This window comes from Sturnus vulgaris, chromosome 6 (genome assembly GCF_052056855.1).
Source record: "Sturnus vulgaris isolate bStuVul1 chromosome 6, bStuVul1.hap1, whole genome shotgun sequence".
NCBI classification, from domain to species: domain Eukaryota; kingdom Metazoa; phylum Chordata; class Aves; order Passeriformes; family Sturnidae; genus Sturnus; species Sturnus vulgaris.
In genome coordinates, this window is record NC_142248.1 from 38,818,993 (window position 1) to 38,836,913 (window position 17,921).

At 40.7% G+C, this 17,921-nt stretch overlaps 2 protein-coding genes across 4 annotated transcripts; one reads left to right on the forward strand and one right to left on the reverse strand.

The window, feature by feature from the left end:
* Positions 1 to 2,975: 2,975 nt before the first annotated feature.
* On the reverse strand, positions 2,976 to 8,433 carry BAG5 (BAG cochaperone 5). Of its 2 annotated transcripts, none has more exons than XM_014871896.2 (2): positions 8,348 to 8,433; positions 2,976 to 7,773 (listed from the first exon to the last, which is right to left on the reverse strand). In XM_014871896.2, exon 2 carries the CDS (start codon positions 7,742 to 7,744, stop codon positions 6,392 to 6,394), a length of 1,353 nt encoding a protein of 450 aa, XP_014727382.1. In that variant the 5' UTR covers positions 7,745 to 7,773; positions 8,348 to 8,433; the 3' UTR covers positions 2,976 to 6,391. The 2 variants fall into 2 exon arrangements, with proteins under 2 accessions (XP_014727382.1, XP_088022687.1); XM_088166561.1 differs by lacking the exon at positions 8,348 to 8,433 and adding an exon at positions 8,151 to 8,205.
* A 71-nt stretch (positions 8,434 to 8,504) lies between these two features.
* COA8 (cytochrome c oxidase assembly factor 8) lies at positions 8,505 to 15,685 on the forward strand. Of its 2 annotated transcripts, none has more exons than XM_014871894.2 (5): positions 8,505 to 8,762; positions 9,616 to 9,813; positions 10,856 to 10,919; positions 12,841 to 12,931; positions 15,439 to 15,685. In XM_014871894.2, exons 1-5 carry the CDS (start codon positions 8,541 to 8,543, stop codon positions 15,542 to 15,544), a joined length of 681 nt encoding a protein of 226 aa, XP_014727380.2. In that variant the 5' UTR covers positions 8,505 to 8,540; the 3' UTR covers positions 15,545 to 15,685. The 2 variants fall into 2 exon arrangements, with proteins under 2 accessions (XP_014727380.2, XP_088022689.1); XM_088166563.1 differs by having other exon boundaries at positions 8,507 to 8,666.
* The last annotated feature ends 2,236 nt before the right edge of the window (positions 15,686 to 17,921 follow it).

The following is a 17,921-nucleotide window of genomic DNA, read 5'->3' on the forward strand; positions in this document are numbered from 1 at the left end:
TATGTTTATGCTGGAAATTAGAAGGTTACTCAGTCCTCACAGCAATGATGCTTTGGAACAACCTTTCACTGGAGAAATGAAGCAAAGCCATTTAAAGTGGCTTCTTGATTAGCTGCAGGGATGATCCTGTGGTTGTCTGTGACAAGAAATGACAGTGTTAGGGTCTGTGCATGGGCTCCTTTTCAAAACATGCCCTTACTTGTCATGGTGGGAACTTTGATGCTGAGTGTTTCGGAAAATGTGGGGTTTGCTACATGTCTGAAAGTGAGCAGAGGCCATTCATAAATATCCATTGACAATGGAGTTCTTCAAACCTCCTTTTCACGTGGTATTAACATGAGGCATCTGGAAGGTAAGAGACACTTGATCACAGGCCCTGTGTTGATTTGAATAAAACGTTATGAAGAATTTTCTTTAAAAACCTAATAAATTCAGCATAAACACACAAAAGATATCCTACTCAGACTTGCTAGCAATTATTATACAACCCCTTCCAATTACCAGGTTATTACAGGGTATAACCTTCGTGTTGCATACTGCCTTATGCAAGCCACGCTGATACTTCATGTTGCCAAGACCACACATTTCACAGAGAATGAAGGTAATCATGGTATCCTTGGAGATGGGTGGCACCCTCTTGCCCAAGGGCACTCCAAGGCTAACCCCCATCAGCTACATCGTGCCCAGGAGGAGCACTTAGGGTGACATAGGGTGGAAAACAATGTGGAACTGCAGGGTGTAGACAAGGTACAACTGCACCGAGCCAAAAGGGAGCTTTGCTTTGCTTGCTTTTCTTGTCATAAAACTAAATTAAGTTGGTCAAACCTGGCAATTACACTAGTTTTTTGTTTTGTTTTCCTCCAGCCTTTCTTGTCTCTCTGCTTCTTTGGGGTTTCGATTTAGCTTATGCACTCTTGGTGGCCATGACCACAGATTGGTTTGGGTTATGTGTCCTGGACCTTACTAAGGCCATTGCACTGCATCGTGGTGTTTCCTCCCTCACAAGATGCTTTTGATTAGCTGCCTGAAATACAGGTTCCACAAGGAACTCTTGTGGCACAGAAGTTTGTCTGGCAAAACTAATTGAGGAGAAATGGCCCAATTAAGAAACTCATTGTACTTTTTCATTTCTAATGGCAAACTCTGCAACAATTTATGTCCTGTAGGAAGAGTTTGCAGACTTAGAAAAGGTCCTCATTATTTTTTGAGCTGTCGAGCAGTGCAACTCATGCAATCATCTGCACTTGGCAGTCCCCAGAAGCAAATGCTGTGTACAGAAAGGGTAAGTGTTGCACAAAGCCTTCAACAAAAGCATAGCTCATTCTCATCTTCTTCAGTTAATGACTTTATCTGACATGTACATGCCTACTTATATAACTGAAAGAATTGTGGACAATGTTTCATGTAGCAAATCAGAATGATACCCAGGTCAGCCCCACCACAGCTCAGCAAAAGCTTTAAACTTCATCTAAAACAGAGAGCCTGAGAGTGTTTCAGGGAATATCACCCTAAGAATCCACTTTCTCAATGAAAACTCAACAGCAGCAGAGGAATAGACACAGAGCTCACTCAAAACATCAGCTCTGAAAAACATTTGGTCATGTCTCTGCTACCATTTCCTCTAGCAGGAATGTTTTCCTGGATCCTGCCATTTAAATGTCTTCTGCTGGCAGCCAGCTTGAACCCCCAGGCCTTCAATCCGTGAACTAGCACTAATGTCCTTCCACTTCAGTTCTCAGCTGAGAATTCTCCAAAGGAGGAAACACCCAAAATAAATACAATAATATATAAAGATAATAATGTAATAAAATATGGTGTTTTTCCAGTTGAACCATTTCAGGCACAAAAACACATACAAAAAATATTCTTACAACGTGAATTCTCTCCTTTGACAAGTAAACAGGCAATCAAGACAGACAGGTCAGCAGCTGGCTGAGCAACATCTAGAGCCATGGCCAGTGGATTTACTGGTCTTTGAAGAATATATTTCCTTCAAATAAGTTCTATTGTTAAAAAGGAAAGAAGATACAGTGAAGTAGTTACCTGTGGGAACATTCAACCTTTATAAACTCTGCTTTTATCCAGTATTTTCTGGATAAGGCTTTTCCAGACCCTGTGTAGTATTTTGATGTGATTGCACTTTGTTACAGAGATACAAAACCAGACCTTAGCAGTCTTTTCCAACCTTAATGACTCTCTCAGGATTCTATGATCACTTGTGACATGATCATGAAAGTGCAATTGAAAGCTACTGGTTTATTTTCCATACATGATTCGTTTGTATTGCCTCCATCATACCTCATTAGTGAAGTAGAAAATTCCTACTTCTTTGTAGGAGTCGATAGTTGACACCTTTGCTTCTTCCTCCTCCAGTTATTTAACTATGCAAATTGATCTAATGACTTGCTGCTACCAAAATTCTTACCATTTGCTCCTTAGCCCATGGCTGCACCACCTACCCCTTAATTTCACAGTAGCTCTGGCCCACATACATTTCTAAAAGCCAGTTTGGTTCATTAAACCCCCTCCTCCATTTTTTTTGTCTATTTTTTCCCATTTCGTTGGATTAAATCAGCTCACTGGAGTTGGCCAAGCAGCAGAAACTGCACAAAGTCAGCATCTTTCTGGGCAGAAAGACTTCCCAATTTCCATCAGCAGCGAACTGGTAACGTGGCTCACTGCATTTCCAAAAAACACACTGAGCCAACAGAGCAATCAGGGAACCTGCCTCATGGGCACAGCCTAAAACCAGATTAGCTGAGCTCCTGCTGAAGGCTCTGGAATCCACACTGACTTTGCACCAAGAGACTCATGCCATCAGTTTCACCAGCTCATCTGCTCAGGCAGCATCCTTCAACAGCAAAGTGGCAAGATCTGAACACTGCCACAAGCACTGCTCAGTGATCATCTAAGTAGAGCCCTGGAGGCTGCAAAGCTACTGCTGAGGAATGCAGAGAAAACCAGTAGGCACCAGATTTAGCAAGTAGGAGTGGTATCCACACAAAGAACTTTATTTTAATCAATACAGCAGTGAAAAAGCAAACTTTTAAAGAGGGGGGGGGGAAGAGAGCTTTATATATGTATGCTTAATAAAAATGCTCTAAACCAAAAATAATTTACATTCTGATAACTCACATTCAAAAATAAATAGAGAAAGGCATCAGGGCATAACATTCAAATGAGTATCTAGTAAAAGTAAAATGTATTTGTATTAATTATCGAGAATGTAACACTGCAATATTTAATCTTGGATCTGTGAACACAAATGTCACCTCCTACACAGCCATAACTGAAGACAGGTACATCATTAGGAGCACAGACACTGATTCCTGTTAAATTTAAAAGCTAAGAATTGTACTTAACAAAAATCTTCTCCAAACCGGTACCCCCAGTTCTATCTCCGAACAGAAAAACCATTCTGGGTGGAAAACAACAAAAAATAAACACTGAAACAACTAAAGAAAACTAGTTAAAAAAAAATTCGGTTAACAACTAAGAATCACGATGCAGGATTACCTCTCCCCCAGAATATCCACTCGATTATTTTGCTCTAAGGTACATAACACAGCACACAGAAAAGTTATTTTATTATAATTATTTTACATAGTTATTTTATTGTATTTTAGTATAGTACTAAAATGCAGGCTTTTACCATTTGGTCCATTTACATTTTGTTGATTATTTTAGCCTGCTGTATTGGAAAGAAAAGTGTCTCTCTCAAACTTTGGTTACAAAAAACAGAGAAATTACATTCGTCAGCATAAAAGGAAATTTTTTAGAAACCTGTGCATTTCTTTTTTGGTTTTTTGGGGTTTTTTTGGTTTTTTGGGTTTTTTTTGTTTTTTTGTTTTTTGGTTAAGCACGTATGTTTTATTACTTTCATTCATGCAAAAACTTGAATTAATCCCATTCCAGATGAGGATTTTACCATAAAATTTAAATAGTCAATTTATCAGAGTACAGGACAGGGAAAAAAAGCTAAATCCACATAATATCTTGCTACAGGACTCTACTCAGTCAAATTACACTAACCTTACACATTTGCGTTCTTAGAGATGCAGGCATAACAATTCACTCAGGAAAAACGAAAAGACATTTAAAATAGAACAGATCTGATAACTATACTTACTCATTTTTACATAAGAGGCTCAAACACTTACAAAACTACGTGTATCTGCCAGAGAACACAGACACTAAATTGTTTAAAACAAACTACAAGTAACCACTGCAGACCCGACAGTAATATTAAAGAAAAATTATTAATATCATTACAATATCAATTCCTTATCTTTCCTAAACATGTAAGTGCAAATCACAAGTTGCAATTCAAACGTGTAGAGAGCTTGAAATGAGTAAAATAATTCAGGTGTATTAACACCTGTATGTAACACTATTAATATTCTGTGTTAGCCACATAATAGCCAAATAGAGACTGGAATTTTAATTAGGGGAATCTTTTTTTTTTTATGAAGGAGAGTTAAATTCAATGGGGTTGTGTCTCTGAAGGAGCAGGACGAATCCTCCAAGAAACATTCTGTCATTGCCAAATTGTGCCTTAGGCACTGTACTCAATTACGTCGGTTTTGGCAAGTAGATTTGCAAAACAATCACCTGTACAATCACAAACAGAATCTATTCACACTCTGAAGGTATGCAGCCTTCAATCAACATCTCATAGTATGAACAAACGTATTATTCTTGTAGCAATAGGCACAGAAGACCTGCCCAAAGTCCCACACCTCCACACCAGTGCTTTAGTTTTTAAGCAGAATATGTTTCTCAAATTTGATACTCATTCTCAGGACTCTATAGGGCAACTGTCACCTATTGTATTATGTTAGCTTGACATATACTACAGTAAAATTAGATATATACCTGAAAAATCCAGTTTGCAAAGATTACAAATGTATCAAGCTGCCAGTAAACAGTTCCTACATCTACATATGATGGTGCAAGTTAGCAGTGTCATAAAGGCACTTGTCTCTCACAGACAGTACTGTCTTCTCTAATCAAACAAAAATAGATCTTAAAAATATTTATTGTAACATCCGAAATGGATTTTACTCCTTAAAGTGGTGCAAATCATCATCTATAGAACAATAACTCATTAGTTCATCCTGAAAGAGCTAAGTGCAAATTATCCATAACTGAATATATCTTTATATACATCTATATTCTTTATATATAGCTATATATACTTAAATCGTTTTAATGCCATGCTCTCAAAAATGCCAAAAAACATGCTATAGTAGAAATGTGATTGGCACTAGCAGCCACAAAAAAAAGGTAGGTGCATACAACAGTACAAGCAAGCTTATTTATGAAGCTGCTAAAACAATTCAGTGAATGAGTTGCAAAGAGAGACATTTGCCACAAGTCTTTCCAAGACATGCTTGAAGCCACACCTGACCATGTAGCACACACTTACATCATTAGGGACATCTTTATAGCTGGCTACCTAATTTTACAAAAATAATTCCAAAATGCACATTTCACTTCAATGTGAACTCTGTTTCTGTTTTTGCCAAAAGTAAAAACCAGATGCAACAGCAGAGTTTAAAAAGACACCTAAGCAGCCACTAAATAAAGTTCAGTGCAGTTTTCAAGGCTTTATGGATGGCAGTTTGAAATCCTCTAAATCCCCTTTATCTGTTTGGTATAGTACAGATTTTCCTCTCCAAGTCTCAGTACCTTAAAGCAATAACTTGAAAGAATTTCCACCAACAAAAGACCTGGTTTTGCAAATCAAAGGGCACAGGTATTACAAAAATTGACATAATTGGCTTTGCCTATGTAAATGCTAATTTGCAGCTGGCATTATAACTCCATTAACTGAGAAAACTAGATGGTATGATGGATGGAATAAATCAAGTACAACCCAAAAGCCAGCAGGCTTTTTGCCCTTAGTACTTTATGTCATAACAGCACATTAACAGTACATCCAGACTGCTGTGAAGTTGCTGGATGGAGCCTCATGCCTGAATACTAATTTTCACGTCCTGTCTCCTTAAATAGTTTTGCCAGTACTATACCATACGGAAGTTTCTGTGTCTTTGAAAAACCTGCATTCACTGAACATTGTACAAGGCTATTGAAACCAAAACAAGAAAGAAAAAAAAAGAAAAAAAGGAAGCTATTTGATCAAGTATTAAGCTATTCCTTCAGAGAATTGCACTTCTTTGCTTATAGCAGTGACCAGAATTGCTGATGGTGTACTGACAGTTGCCATGGTAAGTGGGTGACTGCGTGGGATAGCAGACATATAGCCAAGTCAACTGCTTATGCAATCTCCATGATTTCAGCAAGCACAGAACACTTTATTATGTGCTGCCAATGATCTTCATAAAGTGCTAAAGGGAAGAATGTTCTTCTATGTCAGGCCATGGTTGTTTCAGTATTCCCATTCATCTGTTTTCATGTCCAGATAGTAAAGAATATTCTGTGCAAGCTTTACTGCCTGCTTCCTGGCAGCCTTACACCGTTCGTCACCTTGTGGATCAACAGCATCCAGGGATAGAAGTTGTTTTGTAAGAAGTTCTTCCAGTCTCATGTAATTTTTATCTGTTCTGTTTCCATCAAATGAAATCACCTCTTGCTGAATTTGAGACAAGTTTCCAAGTACAGTCCAAATTGCTTTATGGGACTGATGTTCGGCAGCAGTTCGCTCTGGATACATTTGCCTTTTTTCCAGTGCTTCCTTCAAATCGATATATGTTATAAGAGTCTGAACTTCTATTACTGCTCTTCTCCTGGCCTCTCTAATACAGGGATTTTTTCCTGGACTTACTTCATCTAGCTGGGCAATTAGTCCCTGCAGCTCTGCTTTGGATCCCAGATACAAATCAGAAGCATTCTCTGTTTTTAAAAGTAAGGAATTAACTTCCTTCATCTTCTTACGGATCTCTTCTATTTTTAGAATGGACTGATTTTGTGCCAAATCATAAGCATGTGTAGAATTTGCTTCTTCATCCAAGTCCAGGTATCTCTGCAATTTATTGATTTCTTCTACTACTACCTTTCTGTAATTTCTTATTTCTGTGTGACCACAGACATCTAAAGCATCCAAATCAGCAATGAGGCCTGTGAGCACACAGGACAGATGCCTGCAGGTATCATTAGTACTCACTCCCATGAGAAGCGCAATGAGAGTTCCCCTGGCTTTGTTCACCTCACACATTACAGAGTTAATTTTGGAGACAGAAGGATGTGCATCATTAGAGAGTGGCAGGGACAGCTGTTGCTTTACACCACTCTCTATAATCTCCTGGACAGCACATATCTTTGTCAGAGTGCGGTATCTTGCTTTGCGGAGAGAAACTTTCCCTCCAGTTTTCACCTGGGTAAGCCTCAACACAATGTCCTGAATTCCTTCTTCAAATTCATCACTTATACAGTTTCCTCCTTTGTAAGAAGGTGTGATCTCACGTTCCACAAGTGACTGTGCCTCCTTGAATAAAGCCTCTATTTCCAGTCTGCGCGGATGGTTTGCATTTTGTTCCAGTTCCTTCAGCAGCCTCTCAGTTTCCTGGGCAGCTCGCTTTCTGGCTTGCTGAATATCCCCCTTCCCTTCGGTGTCTACAGAATCTATTTCAAAAAGCTGTTTCGTAAGGCTTCTTTCCAATTTCTTGTAATCTCGGTCGGTAGAGAGACCACTGAAGAGAGCCACTTGCTGTTCAATCTCTTTGACTTCTTTCTGTATTTCATGTAACCGTTTTATGGATGGGTGTTGGTTACCCATATCCATTCCTCTTCCCTCGTCCAGCTCCAGATGAACTACAAAGAAAATAAGAACAAGACTTGCTTAAGTGCTACACGATCACACGTTGCAACTTCTGCTGAAGCACTTAAGCATTACAGCTATTTTAAGTATCTTCACCAACACCAATATACCACTTGGCTGATATTTAACAGCCCTTTAATTTTTTACACCTTTCTCCCGGTCGGGCCGCAAGGGCGATGATTTAGCTGCCACACGCCCAGCTCTCGGCTGTTCACCCCCAGCCTTCCCCACCTGCTCCGCAGCTGAAGCCGCAGAACAAACAGGGCACCCGCAGCCCAGGGGAGAACCCGGCGCGGGGGGAGAGCAGCGGCCGAACCCGAGCGCCCTCGGGCGCCACAACCCCGGGGCAGCGCTCCTTCCCCTCACATACCTTGCTCCCCTTCAGCACTCAATGCCTCCTGCCCCTCCATGGCCGCAAGCTCCCGCCTCCCCCCGCGGTGGGGCCCGGCGCAGAGCGAAGAGGAAATAACACCGGGCCACCGCTGATACACCTGCGGGACGTTCGTCCCCACCGGCCCCGCAGCGAACCCGCGCGACTCCCGCGACCTGCCTCGGTCACGCACTTACCCGCCGCCCGGCGAGGACCCGCTGCCCGGCCCGGCGCTGCGCCACGGGCCGAGCGCCGCGAACCGCCCGAGCCCCGCCCGGCCCGGCCGCGCGGAGGGAGGCGGAGGCCAAGGCGGGCCCGGCCCCGGCCCCGGCCCCTGCCCCGACCTGGCCCCGCCCCGCCCGCAGCGGCAGCGCCGTAAAGCGCGGGGCCATGGCGGCCGCCTGGGTGCTCCGGGCCGGTGATTGCTGCCGCTGCCGCCGCCGCCTCCTCTCCTCCTCCTCCGCTTCTTTCAGCGGCGGCCGCGGGGCTGAGGGCGGGGAGCGGCCGGACAGTGCGGTAAACCCGGGCGGGTTGGCAGCTTCTGCGGGGACCCTGGGGGAAGCGTCGGGTGCCGCCGGAGCCCTGAGTGGGGAGCGCTCCGGCTGCCCCCCGGTAACGTTGGCGGGGCGGGGGCGGCCGGTGGCAAACCGCGTTCTCCGCGGCCTCTGATTTGCGATGTGTTTGTCGAGGCCCCCGGTGTCTGTTGCTGGAGGGGCTCTGCGGTCTGGGCTGTTCGGTAGCTCCCGGTGTTACTGATCCCGGCTGGGTTCATTCAGGTCCATCGTGTGGGCACACGGCTGCAGGAAGAACGCTGGGCTGAGGAAAACTTAAAATCATAGATTTATTAAATATGCGGAATTTCAAGGAAAGAATCCCATAGAAAGGGTCACTGAAATCCGATTCTTGGCCCTGCACAGAGCAGCCCTGAGAATCGCAGCATGTGTCTGCAGACTTGTCTAAAAGCTCCTTGAGCTTATCTTGCTTGGGGCCGTGACCCCATCCCTGGGCAGTCTGTTCCGGTGGCCATCAGCCCTCTGGGTGAAGAGCCTTTAATATCCAGCCTAAACTTCCCCTGACACAGCTTCATCCTGCTCCCTCGGGTTCTGTCACCGGTCGCCAGAGGGCAGAGATCAGCACCATGAAAAACTTGCTTGCTTGCTAGTTCTCTCCGTGAGACATTTTAACAGAGTATCTGTGATGGAGAAATGAAAATAAACAAAAAGGTTAATTAAAAAAATACCTCATGATTCATGCCTGTGGTAAAAGAGTTAAAGGTATCTTCTCTGTAGTGCGTTTGTAAGTAGAAGTAAATAGTAAATGTACGCCATTGTTTTTGGTCACAGTAAATAAATGTGCTTTATTTCTGAACTTACTATGTTTGCATGCTTTAAGGTTCCGTGGCGTTTGAAGGTTTATTCCAAATGGAGACGTTCCGCTGATGAGGCGTTGTGTCTGTGTTTCGCAGGGCCTGGGGTTCCGTCCCCCCGCGCACTCGCGCAGTGACTGGATCGGGCCGCCGGACAAGCACTCCAACCTGCGCCCCGTCATCTTCTACGTGCCCCCCGAGGAGTCGGCGCTGGAGCGGCGGCTGCGGGAGGCGCGCCAGGAGGCCCAGGCCAGCAACCAGCGCTTCTGGGCACGGCACAACCGCGCCTTCCGCCAGGTGAGCCGGGCCTCGCACCGCTACCGCTGCTGCTGCTGCTCAGCGCCCGCCTGCCCGCCCAAAACTGCCGGGCTTGGCCTCTCTGAGGTGCGGCTCAGTTCTGCCCGCTGTTAATGCGCTCAGGGTCACGGAGGAAATGGCGGTTTTGTCGTTCATTTCTTTAAGTTATGCCGAAAACTCAAAAATCCCGCAGGTTTTATTGCTGCCTAGTGACATAGAGTATTTGTCTTTTTCCTGTCGTGCACTGAAAGTATAAAGCTGTAGCCGCCCTACATGCAAGACCTGTCTGTGACTAGAGCAGCTGTTGAAAATGATTTCATGGCTTTTTTTTCTCTTGTCATAAGTAAGAGAAATTTGGTGTAAGTACCAAAACTAAATGAGGTCAAATGATATGTCCCATTTCACTGGTAGTGTATCTCAACAAGGCTAAAGTGAGTCTGTCTTCTTTCCCGATTTTAGCATCTCCCAACCACTGTGGCATTTTGTGGAAGAGTAGTAACAGTTCGGTAATTCATCATCATTTATGATGTTGAACATCATGTTTTCTCAAAACTTGCAAAAAACCCCAGAAAAAATGAAGCTTGTTTTTTTTTTTTAATTCCACAGAATTTAAAGTCTAAAACTCACACACAAATTATTGTGCTTCCATCAAAATAATTTTAATTTTTTTAGGCTGCATGTTTTTCTCTATGCTCAAAATCTCAGTTATAAAGTACAGCACATTTCCATAATTTGTTTTATAGACTGAAAGGTTGAATCCTGTCAGACAACACTGAAGTTTGGCTGTAGTTTTACTCCAGAAATCAGTTTTATAAGTATCAGCAGCACACTTGCATGAATTAATTGATGCATGCAGGTAGCAGGATCTAAGTGACCAGTTTAACTCACTGCATTAAGAAAAGTGTTTAGTTGACACTCCAAGTATAACGAGTATTGCTAGTTATTTCAAAGGTTGTTGAATGCCACATTGCTATATAATTAAAAACAATGGTTAACTTCAAGGACTGACTACATCTCATTCTAATGTGGAAAAACATTTTAGGAAAAAGAAGAATTTATTTATTCAAGACTGAAAGCCAAGGGTCTGGAAATGAGAGATGAATCAGGTTAGTGAGATCTTTGTTAATGGTTCAGGATACGTTCTGCATTCTGTTTAACTTTGAATTTTGTTAATTTATGCTCTTTGTGTTCTGTCACAAGTAAGTCTTAGGGGTAGGATTTAGAAGTGTTTTGAGGAGTGTGATTAAAAAAAGAAACAAGGAGCTTTTCAGGGATGTGCATGTGGGGGTCAGATCATCTCTTGCACTGTTCTCCCCCGAATTCCTTCCCCGCAGCCAGAGGGAATGTGCTGAAATCCTAGCCCAGTAGTGTCATAATTGTGTAGCCTTAGGAGGCAGGGACTTTTTACTTTCACACCTCCTCAGCCAGTGAGCTGGCTGAGATAAACATACAGAGCATTTGCCTCAAGCACATATTATGGTTAGGTGGATAAATTCAGTCTTTGGCTTCAGGTCCATGGTGTGTCCAAAGAATAAAATATTTTTCCTTGAGGAAGAGCTTCTGGAGAGACAGCAGCTGCTATCTGCCTGTCTCTGCCTGAGCACAGTTGCTGTAAAATAGTTGTCTCTCGAATTCATTGTGCGAAAATGAAAACAAAATGCCTTAATAATAGTGAATTGGGCATTATAGTATGAGGTTGAATACTTTGTTTGCAGAATAATGATCTGTTTGAGTTCAGTGAAGCATCTGCTCTGCCTTTCTGTATGTCACAGGCCATTATTTTTCTTTTCTGTTTGTATCCTGGAGATCAGTGTGTGCTTGTGAAGTAATTTTAATTAAGATCTATGTTGTTTCAAAAACACTTCTTTTATACTGCTATTTTGGTTTTTTGTTTTGCTTTTATACTCTAGAAGTAAAAGAGAATGACCACATACTTCCATTAAAAATAAATTTGTATCAACTGCATGCCTTTGGTCAGCTATTTTATAATACAGCTGTGAAAGTAAAACAAAACTAATTTTCTATGTAATGAATCAGTTTTGCTCATACCAGTATGAAGAAACAAATTAACAAATTAGTATAGGTATTAAGCTGTCAGCCTTCAAATGGTTTTAGAGTTAATTGGTCCCAGAGTATGTTAATACAGTAACATATTAGTTTTTTACATAATGACAAATAGAACCAATCAATAATTTACATTTCTGTGATCAATGTCAAGAGCCCTAAAATGCATTTTGGAACAATAACAAGTTTGAATGTTGCTATTCCACCTCCCTTATCATATCCACATTCCCTGGGGCATTGAAATTTGACTATCATTTTAGGGACATTCTGTGCCAGAAGGTTTGTGTAGGAATTGTCTGGTAGAGTTGAGAATATTTGCTGGTTCTCAGGATTAGAATCTGTGCTGTAGCCACAGGTCTTCCTGTTCTTCTTTTCATATTCAAAATCATCTTTTGTATTTGCTTCTTCCCAAAATAATTGCCTATTAGATTGTTTGGATGTCTGGCATCTCAGAACATAAACGTTTTTGCTTGAAGTTACTTGAAATTTATCAATAGTAATAGAAAAAGAATTACATATGAAAATACCATATCAAATGTGTAATGTGTTCTTTTGATACTTATGGACTTGCTTTAGTGGGGAGATTAAGTTACTAAATGCTCTTATTGGTACTGTTTAGGCTTCAGCCCTGTGAGAAATTATTTTATTCAAAGGATAGATACTTCTAGATCTATGAATATTTTCATAGGGTTTCACTGATTCCCTAAATAGTCTAAGAGCTGATACACTTGATCACTTCCACAAGTAATAGGGATTTAAGGACATGCCAGCTTCAAGATGATCAGTATTTTTAATCTGCTGTGCTCTCTAGATAAGTTTTAAAAAGTTGGAAGATAAAGGCATATTAACTTATCAGGGTTGCACAGAAAACTTGTAAGAGCAAGGAGTTAGACCTAGCATCTGAACCCAGTGTTTTGATCCAAAGACTTGCCTTGACTTTGTTACACCAAAACCTATTTTCAGGTCGAAAAGCAACACTGAATGCAGAAGAAATGGCTGACTTTTACAAGGACTTTCTAAGTAAAAATTTTAAAAAGCATTTGCAGTATAACAGGTATGTAGAAGGTATTTATGTTGACCATTATACATTACAGTCTAAGTAAAAGGTATAAGATTAAGTTTAAAATTTGAACGTATTTTCTGTAATTGGTAAAACAGCACAAACCCCAGTAATGGTGGAAAATTATTTCTTTAATGCTGTTATTAGCATTTGACAGAAATTTGCATTATCATTTGAGTTCTGCTGCTGCTGCTTATTGTTGTTTTAGTGGAAAGATAAGCTCAAGTCTGAGATTTAAAGAGACAAGATCAGGCACATCTTATTATCTTAGGGCACGGGTCTTTTCATGCTGCTAATTGAAACTGATAAATATGCAGATAGACCACTTGAAAGTTCTGTATAACATGCTAGCTGACTGTTAAATAAGGACAAGTAAATGTGATTTATCTCAAAGGAAAATCATTTAATGGGAGTAATATTTAATAATCTTGGGTCTATTATTTTGCAAGTGTCTAGTAAAAAAGTGATCAGCTTTTGAGTTTGGTGAGGCATAAATTCATCACCTGACTCGTCCTGGATAGAACCTCAGCTACAGCTTGGTAAAGCCACGCCCAACTCTTCACAGCATCTCCTGCATTGTTTCAGTGCTACTGTGTGTACAGCTCCATAAACTGGATTGGGGATCTGAAAAGGGTGAAAAATGACTTGCAAACACACATACCCCTGCAAGTAGCTGTGCACAATTGAAAAATGGCTAGAAATGAGGGAGGAATGGGAAGGTGGAGGAAGACAGCACATAATCCAGGAATACTGACCGCTGAATGTGAAAGCACAATTGCAGTTTCCTCTCTGTACTGAATTGGGAAATTATTGGGCTCAAAAGTATCAAGTGTACCTCGGTTCCTAATGGTGTAATGCTAGTGAGAATTCTGCCATCACTGCAACTGATGTATTACAAATGGTGGCTTAAGTTTCTTTGTGTATATTGTGCATAAACCATAAAATACTATCCTGTATGAACAATTTAACTAACAAATATTTAAATATGCACGTCTTATCTTGCCCGGAGAGGGGCAGGGGGGAGCCTCACTTATAATACAAAGCAAGAGCATGAAAAGTAAGAAATTGTTTTTAGTGAAAGGATTGTCAGTACATTGCCTGTAATTGATAAGTGGGAATGCAAATAGTTTATCTTGGAACTGGTCACCTGTTGTCATTGTTGCAGTGACCTTAGGATACTGTCCCATCTTCTGAGAAAGATAATTCAGGCTTTGTGCTTAAGCATGGGCTTCCTTGCTGCTGACTTGTAAAATCAGTTTATTTCAGCTGCATTGTTGTAGTTTTAAAGTGGAACTGCACAGCCCTGAAAACAGCAGAGCTTTTTATAGGCATTCTGATTTTGAGGGGTCATATTTATAAAAATCTGTCTGCATTTAGCTATATGTTCTTTTGCAGTATTGCCAGCTGGCATGAAAACTGGCAGCTGAGGTGCTGCAAATTCTAAAATCTAGTTAAAATTGAAGCAATGACTATGCATAGATGCCTTGAATATTTAGTTTAAGGTGCTTAGAATGGAAAAAAATTAGCTTTGGAAAAAAAGTTAGGAAGGCTATTGGAAATTAAACGTGAAAGGGGAAAAGAAACAGTTGCAATGCTATAATGATATTTTTATTTAACATGATATTTGAAGGGGTAGCTCAGTGCTGCCTGTCAGTGTGAATTTGGCTGCTATCCTCACTGAGAGGCTGGTATCTCAGGCTTATGTTAGATCTGTGCATGCAAGGTTTGCCCCAGACATCTCAAGACCAGTGTTCTAGTTCTAGAATTCTACATATCATATTGGTTCTTGTGAGCATTTTACAACATGGGAGTGAGATCCCTGTTAGAAACTAGGAAAAAAATGATATTTTAATTTTTAACAGGGGCAAGAACTTGAAGTAAGTTCTTAGAGGTTAAAAAGGGCTGATGCAGACTATACTGTGAACAATTTGAATTGGTTCCAGAAGCCATGCATGATTCATAAAAATTAAAGATATAAAGACTAACTTTCACAATATTAAAGGCATTATATTTAAAAGATACTGCTTTTCCCAAATTGGTTTGTACAATTAGCCTTTGAAGTGTGATTTGATTTTACTTTTTCCAACTCTTATATGAGACCAACTCTGCCCTTTTCAACACAGGTATCTTCATCCACATACAAACAAATCTTAGCTGAAGCACAGCACTGGCAGGAAGCTATCACCAAGGCAGCTTGGTGATCAGCTTTACTTCTGAAACATGAGACATGGTTTTAACTATTTTATCTCACCTGATTTCAAATACAGTTGCAACCCTGTAATCCACATGTAATCTGTTCATGAATGTGGATATGCACATAGACTTTTTTGTAGGTTATTTAACTCTTATTAGGCAGGAAAAGTGTTACCACAGAGAACAGAAAATGCAGGTAATCACTGAAATGTCATTCGTCAATGCCAAAGGATATTTTAATATCATTGTGTATCTTTTTCCTGTTCTTGTTCTGTGTGCTGATGATTTTCTTGGCTTTGGAATCCTAGAGATTGGTATAAACGTAACTTTAGGATCACATTCCTCATGGGACAAGTGGCACTGGTGAGAGCTCTGAGGTGGCTTCGTCGGAGAAAGAAAAATGTAGAACAGTAATCCCAGCTCTATGAAGAATGCAACACTGTATGCTATAAACTTGTGGTTTATAGTAATGTTCAAAATCTGAATGGTTGATGCAATAATTACTTGAATTTGTTTGTTAAATTATGTAAATAAAAGTCAACACTGGTCTTAATTTATAAGCAGTATGTAGATTTCCTTTATACCCTTTACTCCAAGAATATGTAAAATATTTCTCCACCAAAACACAACCAAGAAAACTTAAAAGCTGTTCCTTGTTCATATCAGATGGAATGACTTTCCTGTTTGTACTGTAGAGTTATGGCTGCTAAATAATATGAGATTCAGTGTGCTGTACCTGAACTCTGGTCTCAGAATGGTGTTTCCACTAACTATATTAGTATATAAAGACAAAAATGGCTCATTTTGCAGCACTTGCTTGCCTGGGGCAGTAGCTATCCATAAGTAATACAAAATGGGTGAAGAAACAAATATAACTTTTGGGTATTTATACAATCAATTTAGAAGAATCCTCTCTTCAGTGTGATTATTTGCTATTTTTTATAAAGATTAAAGTTATTACTTAATATAAAGTGCTAATGCAATAGGATATTCTTAGATTTTTTTAAATTAAAAGAAATGTGCCTCCCTTGGACAAGAGCTCCTCTGATCCATGATTGATAAATGTTTTAGTTGCTGACCAATTTAACAAATGTTCTGCCTGTCATTTAATATTGGTAGAAGATGAATCTGGTAACTCCTGCATGGAGAACATTACTACATGAATGCCCTGCTTTCTCCTGGTTCATTTCTTCCAAAAAAATGTGCTGTTCTCACCAGTTTCTCCAAGGCACTGAAAACAACTTGCCTGAGGGTTGTTTTTGTGGCCTCCAGATAAGTGCCATCAGTTGGAAGGAGCTTGGTTCAAGTGAAGTCCTAAAATGTTATGCCATGTATTTTTAATTTAAATGAGGTCTCATTTTTCACTATCTTCTCTCTGTCCATTTATACAGTTAAATGATTTTTTTTTTTTTATCCAGTACCCACTAAGAGGATTCTGTTAAAAAGAATGTATGCTGTCAGATGAAATGTTCTGAAGTTGTGCTGTAGGGAAGGTTCTGCTTTTGGAAACATCATCTCAGTAGCCATTGACCTATTTTTCGTATCTAAACATGACATGATTTATTCATAGACTTTTTCAACTGGAGCAAAAAGAGCTTTGTCCACATCAGCCATAATAATTTTTCTGCAAAATAAATGTTACTAATAAAGTAGCAGTGTTTCATACAACTATATTATTGGGGTCTAAAGTGGCCCCTGAATTGTGATTTTAAGTGTTATTAGTAAATGAAAACAGTCATTAATGGTGTTTGCTCAGATAATCACCAACACTTTGAAAATATTTGCGAATGCTTTACAGTAAATCATATCTTACAGTATGTAAACTTTGACCACAATGTGAATGCACACTTTAATAGGTAGTTCTGACATAAGACAATAATTGGATAATACAAGAAAATATCCTAGAAAGGGAGAGACCAGAGCCCCAGTGGACTGGTGGTTAATGGCCATATGTTCTGACAGTCTGTGTATAACATCCCTGAGGTAGTTTCACATATGCTTTAAATGGGTAGAGGTCAATCAAAAGCATTTTCATTTTCTGAGCTGCTCACTTCCATTAACACAGACATTTTTGTGTCTGCCTGCTGAAATTGATTCACTACTCAAACTAATCCAAAGAAAAAACTGTTCGGTATCAGATGAGTTAATGTGCCTCATCATGCAGATACGTGTTGTTTGGCATGGGGGAGCTGTGGGAATTCAAATGGAAGATTTGGATTGTACTTCTGTAAATTCACAGTTAAAACTGTTTTCTGAACCTGTAATTTTAGTGTTTGTCACCCAAAACCAATATCAGCATACAATGGATCATGCTAGGATTAAGCCTCAAGCTACTTTGTCTTTTAAATACCTCCAGGGACAGTGACTCAGCCACTCCCCTGAGCAGCCTGTTGGGCTGCCTGACAACCCTTCTGGTGAAGAAATTTTTCCTAGCATCTCATCTAAACTTCCCCTGGCACAACTTGCAGCCGTTTCCTCTCATCCTGGTGCTTGTGACTGGGGAGAAGAGACCAACCCTCACCTCTCTACAACCTCCTTTGGGGCAGTGGTCGAGAGCAGTACCATTCCTGCACCTCCCTGTCCTTCCTGAATTGAGGGGCCCAGAACTGGACACAGCACCTGAGCTGTGGCCCCACCATTGTTGAGTACAGGGGAATGGTCACTGCCCTGGCTCTGCTGACCACACTATTCCTGATACAGGCCAGGATGACACTGGCCTTGGCTCCTGGGGACACTTGCCTTGTGTTCAGACACTGTTCACAGGACCTCTGCTTGTCCTTGTTGACCCTCA